This window comes from Asterias rubens, chromosome 1 (genome assembly GCF_902459465.1).
Source record: "Asterias rubens chromosome 1, eAstRub1.3, whole genome shotgun sequence".
Classification (NCBI taxonomy): domain Eukaryota; kingdom Metazoa; phylum Echinodermata; class Asteroidea; order Forcipulatida; family Asteriidae; genus Asterias; species Asterias rubens.
The window spans coordinates 30221210-30230523 of NC_047062.1; the positions used below are offsets into that span (position 1 = coordinate 30221210).

General features: G+C 42.9%; 1 protein-coding gene across 1 annotated transcript; it reads right to left on the bottom strand.

The window, feature by feature from the left end:
• Positions 1–2440: 2440 nt before the first annotated feature.
• On the bottom strand, positions 2441–9307 carry LOC117294006. The gene is made up of 7 exons (XM_033776525.1): positions 8913–9307; positions 7924–8142; positions 6647–6811; positions 5984–6103; positions 4972–5176; positions 3903–3985; positions 2441–3104 (listed from the first exon to the last, which is right to left on the bottom strand). The coding sequence occupies exons 2-7, from the start codon at positions 8080–8082 to the stop codon at positions 2922–2924; spliced, it is 915 nt and encodes a 304-aa protein (XP_033632416.1). The 5' UTR covers positions 8083–8142; positions 8913–9307; the 3' UTR covers positions 2441–2921.
• Between the last annotated feature and the right edge of the window lie 7 nt (positions 9308–9314).

Below are 9314 nucleotides of genomic sequence, written 5' to 3' on the forward strand. Positions count from 1 at the left end.
AAATCCGCAAGGAATGTTCATCTTGCCATAGTCTCATGGTCATCGGCAGGAGCAGAATCAGGCATCAGTTGATCGTGGGTGTAGAACGCATCCAAATCCAACCGGCCACTAACTCCCACAGCCTACCCCACAGTGGCTCGCAATCTCTCCCAGGTCCGCAGGTAAAGCTGTCAATCACGAACTGACTAATCCCCAAGAGCCACACTGAGCTCAAGAGCACCATCCACTTCGAAGCAACAGTGCGAGACCACGCCGGTCAGGCATTGTGATACCATTTATAAACAAATGCTGATGAGCCGTTTGATGTGCCCCCGTACCCCGCAGTTTACCGCTGTCCGTTATATCAAAATCCGTGGGCAACCTCGTTAGGCCTCAGGACGCACTGAAGGAGCGCTGAACGGTTAACAGTTATATCCAAGCTCCCGTTTTTTGGCCGTGCAACACAATAGCTGAGACCCGATCTGAGCTGGTTTATTGAAGCGTAGCACAGCCAAGTTTGTTCTCTAAACAATCGCTGATTGATCGAATGATTTGACAAGTCTGTCTGGCTGGCTGCAGCGATTTCAGGACAATTACAATGCGCGTGTTTGGGCCAATGTTTTGGTTTGTGGCGCGCCATATCCATGCTGTCAACACAGCGCCCTCTATTGTTTAAAAGCAGCACATGTTATCAACTATTTATTTCCCAATAAACTTGTGTGTTGGGTATGAAGTGATACTGATAATATCGAACTTTGATAGGAATTCATGCCAAATTAAACAATTTCTTTCAAGTGTAACCGTTTAAGTGTAACCGTTTAAATGAATTTGTCCTTTCTTAGCAATATAAAAAGAGTCTTAAGAATGTGGTCTGAGCATTAACTTTATAAATGCATTCGAACCGGAGCTTCAACTTATTTTTTTTAATGGGATATCGCCCAACTCACAAGGTCGGATGGCCACTTCAAGGTGGTGGGGGCTACACTGAATTGGGTGGTCGACCCTGTCGACATCTGCTCCAAGGGCTGAAACAGGATTACCCCCTTAGACTGTAAGGGCGTAGGCATGGGCATCATAGAGCGGACTGCACTACCTTCCCAACTTTTTATGGAGCAATTATGCATAAGTGCCATGCTCAAAGCACAAGTGTCATGACCGGCATTCGAACCCACACTCTGCTGCTGACAACACCAGAGCTCGAGTCCGGTGAACTAAAAACAAAAAAAAACTAACAAACAAACACCCCAACAAACAAACAATCTAATTATCAACCACTGTGTCTAAATCTGGACTTTTCACAAAATTAAACCAATTATAACCAACATTTTCTTTTCAGAACAGAAGAAAACATAACTTTAATTCTAGATTTGAATTACAACATGACAAACTACAGGCTAACTAAGACCATACTTTTTCTATCTGGACAAAATTATACAAAAACAATCTCCTATATTTCTTTAAGGTAACAGTTCTGCCATTTATACCGTGGTGTCAGTATCCACACTTGGACATCCAATTCCAGTACCATATTAAATTTCATTTGAGAACTGGAAATAAGTTATCAGTTTCTGGTGTTAAGTTAACAATTGATTAAATAAGGAATGAAATGAGATATGCTAGGAAAAGGTGCGAATCTTTGAAAGTGTAATGTAAAACGTAAGTATGAAAATAATACTTAGTAAATTAGAATTCAGGCCTGATACTTCACAGAGGCAACAAAGGCGAATGCCACCATTTTATAACCTTGCCCTTTCAAAAATGAAGCATTCAGGCCTAAGATTTACACACTTGACCCCACCCGTGCATAATCATGGGTCCGCCCCTGGATTGGTGAACTACATCTCCAGACCGTCAGGAAGACTGTGGGATTGCTATCAGTTATTTTATCCCTCAGTATATGACTAGTATGGGTGCGTTCGACCCCGTGGTGCTCACTCGGGTGAGCCACTGACAAAAGCTAATCGAACTACCACTCGCCGCTCTCGTGACGTCATGCACCTGGGGCCAGCCCCCAAGTGACCCACTCCACAAGCAGGGCACTGGGGGGTTCACCCGGGTGAGCCCCCTGGAAGGACGTCAAAGCTATTCGAACGCACCGAGGCAGTCCAGGGTCAACCCAGGGAAGCTAAACGAACGCACCCTATATTGAGAAAAGCTTTGGCAGTTGTCAATAGGCAGAGTTTTATTATAACGCCCCAAATGGACTCTTGCACACTTGAGGTAAGCATAATATAAGGCAAGAGGAATATAAGGCTCAACATCCAAACCGTGGTTTATTGGTTAGACTGCAGGACTTGCAATCACAAGGTTGTGGGTTCGAATCAACAAGCTAACTGCCGATTTCACAATGACTAGAATAAGCATTGCCGTCTAGATACTGAATCACAATTTCTTGACTTGTGCAATTCATAATCATAGACGTTAAACCAATGTTTGTATGAGAGAGATTGGTTGTTGCCAGCTTAGTGTTTATATCCCCTTGTGGGAGTTTGCCCGAGTTCCCTTGATGGGAAGATCATCTAAACAAACACCAAACAAACTGTAGGACCAATAAAGATGATGTGTTTTACTTAATAACACACGCTGTGTGACCAGCTAGGCCAGGATTTGAACCCCAACTAGTAAATGATAGAACTTAGATACTACAAACTAAACTGCTTGGCCACAATGCAATATATAATACAGCTGAATAAATTTCTCATAAAAATATATACAAATACAATGATTCCTCAGTTAGAACTAGACACGCAACTTTCTAATTTCAAACAAATTTCAAGTAAATGGCCCATCACACTTTACATTTGTACAGTGTTTTTCAGTTTTCTATGGCACCGTTTCGAAAAGAAAAAGAGGAAATCTGCTGATCAGCTGAAAAGTTGCTTGATCTCCCATCTGAGAATAAAGTTGAGTTTTACTTTCTTTTACTGAAAAAAAAAGCGATATCACCTAATGTCGTTCCCAGATGATGAACTTTGACCTTGCCTGATCTCCCTGTCTATATCTCTAAGCCGGCACTCGTAGTCATAATCCTCAAGGATGGGATTATTGGACGGCTCTAATCCCATCAAGAAATCAAAATCTAGCCATGTCGACGACAGTGACTTGTATTGACCTTTGCTATTCCTCTGAGGTGGGTAGAAGTGAAATTAATAATTAGGAAATCTAAGTACACATACACTGATCTTCAAGCACTCCCCTTTCATGCAATGACCAATCACATGGAATATTTGTGAGTCCTAGTGCCCGGTAAGAGCTTGACACAAAAAAGAAAACAGTTTCCGCCTTTGGATTGATGAGTCTTGCATTTTAGGCCAAGTTGGAACAAGGTCTATAGTTGACCATAGCGCGACTAAGTTAGCCCGAAATCTGTCTAGTCAACGATAGTTGGCTACGTCAGTCGACCATTTAGAACAAGCCGACATCAGTCGACTATTTAGAACCGGCCTACAGGGCATGGTTGTTTGTTGGTTATCAATACCCTTTTTCATAACACAATGTACCGTGGACCAGTTATAAGAAAACGATAACGTGTGTAAGTCGCCGGTCGCGCTGCCATGACATGACAACACTTCTGTCTGTGCGCATGCCCTTAGTATGAGCATGGTGCACTGCTTTTAAAGCACACATTTTTTTTTCTTCTTCTGCCAGTCACCAGACACACAAGGCCTGAGGGCCACTTCAAGGTGTGGGCTACAATTATTATTGTTCCAGAGGTCGTTGCCACCTACTCCTAGGGCTGAAACAGTGTTTTACCCCTTTTACAGTCCATATGGATGTAGGCTTGGGTATCATGTCCAACATGCCGCTGTTGCTAGTCATGCCGCTGTTGCTAGGCCTTAATGTCTCGACCTATTTTAGATATGAAACTCACATATATTTTAATAACATTCAAACAAAAATCCTTTTAAAAAATGAAGTGTTACCTGAATGAGATTCTTGACAGTGATGCTCCCCTCTCCCGGGAAAGGTTGCCTAGCCATTGGTTCAACCTTCAATCTCTGAACACCTTAAAAAAAAGTCCATAAAGAAATATAACTGATAATTATTTTGTTCACGGATTATCATTGCTGGCTGGTCTAGCCCAACGAACTCAACTTCTGTTGGCTGAGTAATGTGAGTTTTCTAATCTCGGTTGTGACTATTTGCATCCCGAGGCAATACAGTCTAACTTGAATTACTTCCACTTTAAAGATAATGGACACTATTGGTAATTGTCACAGACTAGTCTTCACAGTTGGTGTATCTCAATATATGAATAAAATAACAAACCTGTGAAAATTTGAGCTCAATCGGGCATCGAAGTTGTGAGAAATTAATGAAAGAAAAAAACACCCTTGTCACACGAAGTTGTGTGCTTTCAGATGCTTGATTTCGAGACCTCAAATTCTAAATCTGAGGTCTTGAAATCAAATTCGTGGAAAATTACTTCTTTCTCAAAAACTTTGTCACTTCAGAGGGAGCTGTTTCTCACAATGTTTTATACCATCAACCTCTCCCCATTACTCGCAATCAAGAAAGGTTTTATGATAATAATTATTTGGAGTAATTACCAATAGTGTCCACTGCCTTTAAGATGAGGGCTACACAAATCAGCTACCACCAGGGGCACATTGCCTTGGACTGAAGCAGGGTTACCTCTTTCACAGTCCATTTAGGATGTAGGCGTGGGTATCATCTACTATGAGCATTGCTGGTAGAGCAGAATACACTACCTTCCAAACCTTTTACAAAGCAATGTATAGTGTCTTGAGATGCACCGAGTGAGAAGACTTGTCTTTGACAATTACCAATAGTGTCCACTGTCTTTAAGATGAACAGAGGCCTAAGACATCTTGGAGGTATACTGGGGCCAAGTTCACGGAAGGCAATTCACGATAAAGTTGTCCATGTGATGCCTATGAGATTTCACCATCGAAAGGACCAACCAAGTCTTGTGTCTACTTGGAATTTAATACGCCTCTCAGCCTTCCCCCTGAAAGCTGTCTCACTCACCTGGGAGATAGAGAAACTGCTGCTTCTTCTTCTGGCGCTGCTTCGCATCTCTGAAGATCAGACAGAACTGCTGGAGCTTCTTGGCTATGAACTGCCAGTAGACCGGCTTAGCAAAGACCCTCTGTAGACTGAGCTGTTTAGTCTTGACGCACACCGCCATGAAGTCACACCAAGGGGCCCCGCTGATTGCCATCTGTCCTTGCACCTAGAATTAGATTTAAAAAAATTTACTTTCTGAAATTTTGTGTGCAAGTCGCCTGACACACATAGGCCACTTCAAGGTAAGGGCTACAATCAACTGTTTTTTCAGGGGTCGTTGACACCTACTCCTGGGGCTGAAACAGGGCTACCTACTTTACAGTCCTTATACGGATGAAGGCTTGGGTATCATCCATCCGAAGCCTGGCCGGTAGAGCAGAAAGCACTACCTCCCCAAATTTATGTAGCAGTCATGTGAAGTGTCTTGCAAAGGACACAGGTGTCACGACCGGGACTCCAACCCACACTCTGCTGACCAAATGCTGACCAAGCACCAGAGCTGGAATCCGGTGCTCTTAACCACTCGGCCATGACACGGCACATTTCATTTAATTTACTTTATTAGTTCTGGTTGTGAAGCGAATGACTCTCGCTTTGATACTAGCAAAGAACCTACAATTGAGAGGTGACAATGAAGGAAATTTCAGTTCTATAGAGGAAAACCCGAGCAGTCAGACAGGGATTGAAAACACAATCCACGTAGTGCCCCCTGGTGGGATTTGAACCGGGGTTCCAGAGGTTGAAGGAGAGGAAAGATACCAATATGCCAACCTGACCAATGTCTAGGAGTGTCCATGGTTATCGTGGCATGTAGTTGCCTATCAGTTAAGAGCACCACACTCAAGTTCTAGTGTTTCTGATCAGCAGAGTGTGGGTTTGAGTCCCAGTCATGACACGTGTGTCCTTAAGCAAGACACTTAACCATGAAGCTTCGGCGTTCCGATAAGATCCTATTATTATTATTCCTGCTTACCTGTGCCATGTAGTTCCTTGGTATGCCATGAGGTACCTTAGAGCAATCGTACATCTGATAGACAGGAGCTTTGTATTCTACGAGTCCTATCAGTTTGTTAGGATCACTGCTAGATACAATCTGGAATGGTCGAAAGATGGGAGAAACAAAGAGTATAAACTGTCATTGAGTTGGGTGTCCAGGGCTCAAATTCATGGCTCTGCTTATCGCCGAATTCTGCGTTAACGATCACCATTCTCCGCCTACGTGCAAGCAAATAAATTTATGCTTTAGCTGTGTAAGCGAAGAATGGCTAGATTCGTAGAATATGCATGCCCACAAGTTGTGAAAAGCCAAAATTCCCTGAAATATGCATAACGTAAGCACGGAATTCCCTGCTTCAGTAAGCGCCGATTCTTTGCTTACGGAAAGCAGATCCATGAAATCGGGCCCTGGGGTGGATTTTACAAAGAGTTAGGACCAGTCTTACCTCGAGTAAGGACGAGATACTCATCCTAGCTTAGGACTAGCCTTACGCTTTAAGTATCACCTAGGACTAGTCCTAAGTAAGGACTAGTCCTAGGTCCTATGTGAAATGATCCCCATGCCATGCAATACTAATAGTACCTAGTAGGAAAGACAAAATAGGTCAAAGTCAAACAAAAAAACAGAACACTTGACTACCTTTCCATCAGGTGTTGCTCCACACAAGCCATGTAGTATACTGCCCTCTTTTGGCAACCAGAGGCCAGACGATTGTGTGGTGTTTCCAGTAAGAAGTTGATAAGCCTCATCAATGACTGGTTCTACTCTGATGCCATGCGCTGTGCACTCATCCTCTTTCTTGTCCTACAGAAAGAGAAGAGGAAATGGCAATAAACAAGAGCCCACATCAAAATTAAACCAGTGAAACGAAAATAAAAATAAAAACAACAGAGACAGACCTGAGGTGGATTTCACAAAGAGTCCTAACTTAGGACTAGACTAGCCTTAAGTTTTTAATATCTCCTAATAGGAGATATTAAAAACTTAAGGCTAGTCCTAAGTTAGGACGAGTAAACTTGTCCTAACTCGAGATAAGACTAGTCTAACCTCTTTGTGAAATCCACCCCAGATCAAGATCCTCTGGGACTTTGACATTTAGACTGATAAGGACTGATCAGGTGTCGTGGCCGAGCGGATAAGAGCACCGAATTCAAGCTCTGATGATTCTGTTCAGCAGAGTGTGGGTTCGAATCCCGGTCGTGACACTTGTGTCCCTGAGCAAGACGCTTCACTATAATTGCTTCTCTCCACCCAGGGGTAAATGGGTACCTGTGAGGGCAGAGTTGGTTCTTGTGATTGATTAGCTTAGTGTGCTACATATTTGGCGGCACAGGCTGTATACTCCCCAGGGAGCTGAGATGGTTTGTGGAATGATTTAAGGCCCAGTGACCAGGGGTAATGTTGAAGCACCTTCAACGTCACTGCGTGATGGACCTGGGCACTATATAAGAAGCCACTATTATTATTATTATGTATTAGAACATTGGCGTTTGGTTGTTGTAGACTTACATAAGAAAATGTGTCGTCTCATTGACGGTGTGCCTCGGGAGACAAAAAAAGTAGCTTTGTAAGGAGGAGTTGGAAAAGATCTAAAAGAACCAAAACCTGGCATGGGAACTTCGTAAGATTTGGCAGGTGAAAGTAAATGAAACCAGTGGTGGTTGGAGCGCTTGGAACCACTCCGAATACACTGGGAAATTAAAACATCTAGACGAAATAGGGACAATTTGTGTGAGGGTAGATTTGTTAGTGTTACAGAAGGTGGCGCTTTTTGGAAAAGTGAGGATCCTGAGAAAAACCCTCAAGATCAAAGGCTCGAGGAGCTACCGGCACAAAGGAAAATGATTGTCAACTTCCTTTTGCATGCTGTGATGAGAAGAGATTTGTATATATATGGCAGAGAATGACCAGTTCACCTGGTAGCAAGCGTCTTCAGAGATGAGTGACTGGAAGAAATCGAACGGTCGTCCTCGTCCAACTCCTAAAGCGTCTCCAAACCTCGAAGCGGTCAGCTGCAAACCTCGTCTGAGCTCAAACCATTCTTGACTCCGCTGTGATACCATCACCTCTGTCATGCTGGACAATGAAAGATGCTGCTGCTTCCGGGTTAGAAAAGTCACAGGTTTTACCGATGTCTGTGAAGAAAATGGAATAAAATAAACAATACCATTTTGTTAGAGACAATACCATTGTCCAGCATGACAGAGCTTTTTGTGTTGTGCTAAAAATAATTTGATTGGCAGCATATTGCGCCAAAGCACCTTGTAAACCATTACATGGTGCTATGAAAGGAGTAGCTATCACAATTCAATCGTAGCCCCCACATACCTTGAGCGTTACTGGATGACGGATATGCGCGCTATAATTTATAGTATAAAAAGAAGCCTTGACATATTATAATTAAGCTAGCGGTAACAACTATACATCTCTTTTTCTGCGCAAGCCCCCCTTAGCTGTGGAGTATAGTTGTGTACAAAACAAAAATCCCTGCTAATTCGTGAAATACGCTTGACATAGGCGCGGAATTCCCTGCTTCCGTATTATTACACTAGATTCTTTGCTTACACACAGGACAGTAACAGTAAGTAGGGAGCCACTAAATTGGGCGCAGGTATTTCAGTTCAATTTAATTCACTTCTAGGCCTTTTTCCTATCCATCATCATTATTCAATCATACTTGTGTAGCCTACTGCGTACAACTGCACACACAAAATGCAGTAAACACAACAACTAGCCCAGGTTGGGTTGGACTCCTCCATCCAGCCAGGGCTATTTATACAACAACCAAATCAAACCAAAGCAATAAAGAAAATAGTACAACAACAAACAAAGCGAAGCCCTTGCTATCTCGGTTTTTTTGTAGATTCATTTTGTCGCTCATCAATTAATTGTTCAATTAACGTACCTGTAAATTCAAGAGGAGGTTCTTTAACTTGTCAGCATTCAACCATTTTCATTTTTGCCGCGCCATACTTTTTAAAAGTCGGCAGTGCATGCTGTGTGTGTGTGTGCAGTACTTCCTGGTTGCATAAGGTCAAAGGTCACTGAATAGATGAGGTCACGCCCCGTGTGTGAGTCTCTCATGTAAATCGAACATCAGCAGAGATTGCAAAATTAAACGAGGTTTCTTCGTTATTTTAAGGCAAATGTGAACACCAGTGACATCTGATATGACATCGCAACATTTCACTACACCCAGTACGTGTTGAGAACGTTAAATGGCAGTGAAATAGCGAGTTCCAGACAAGAATTTATCGCCTGCCCTCCGCGGAATCGGGCTGAGCGTTTACTACACACACATCCGGGA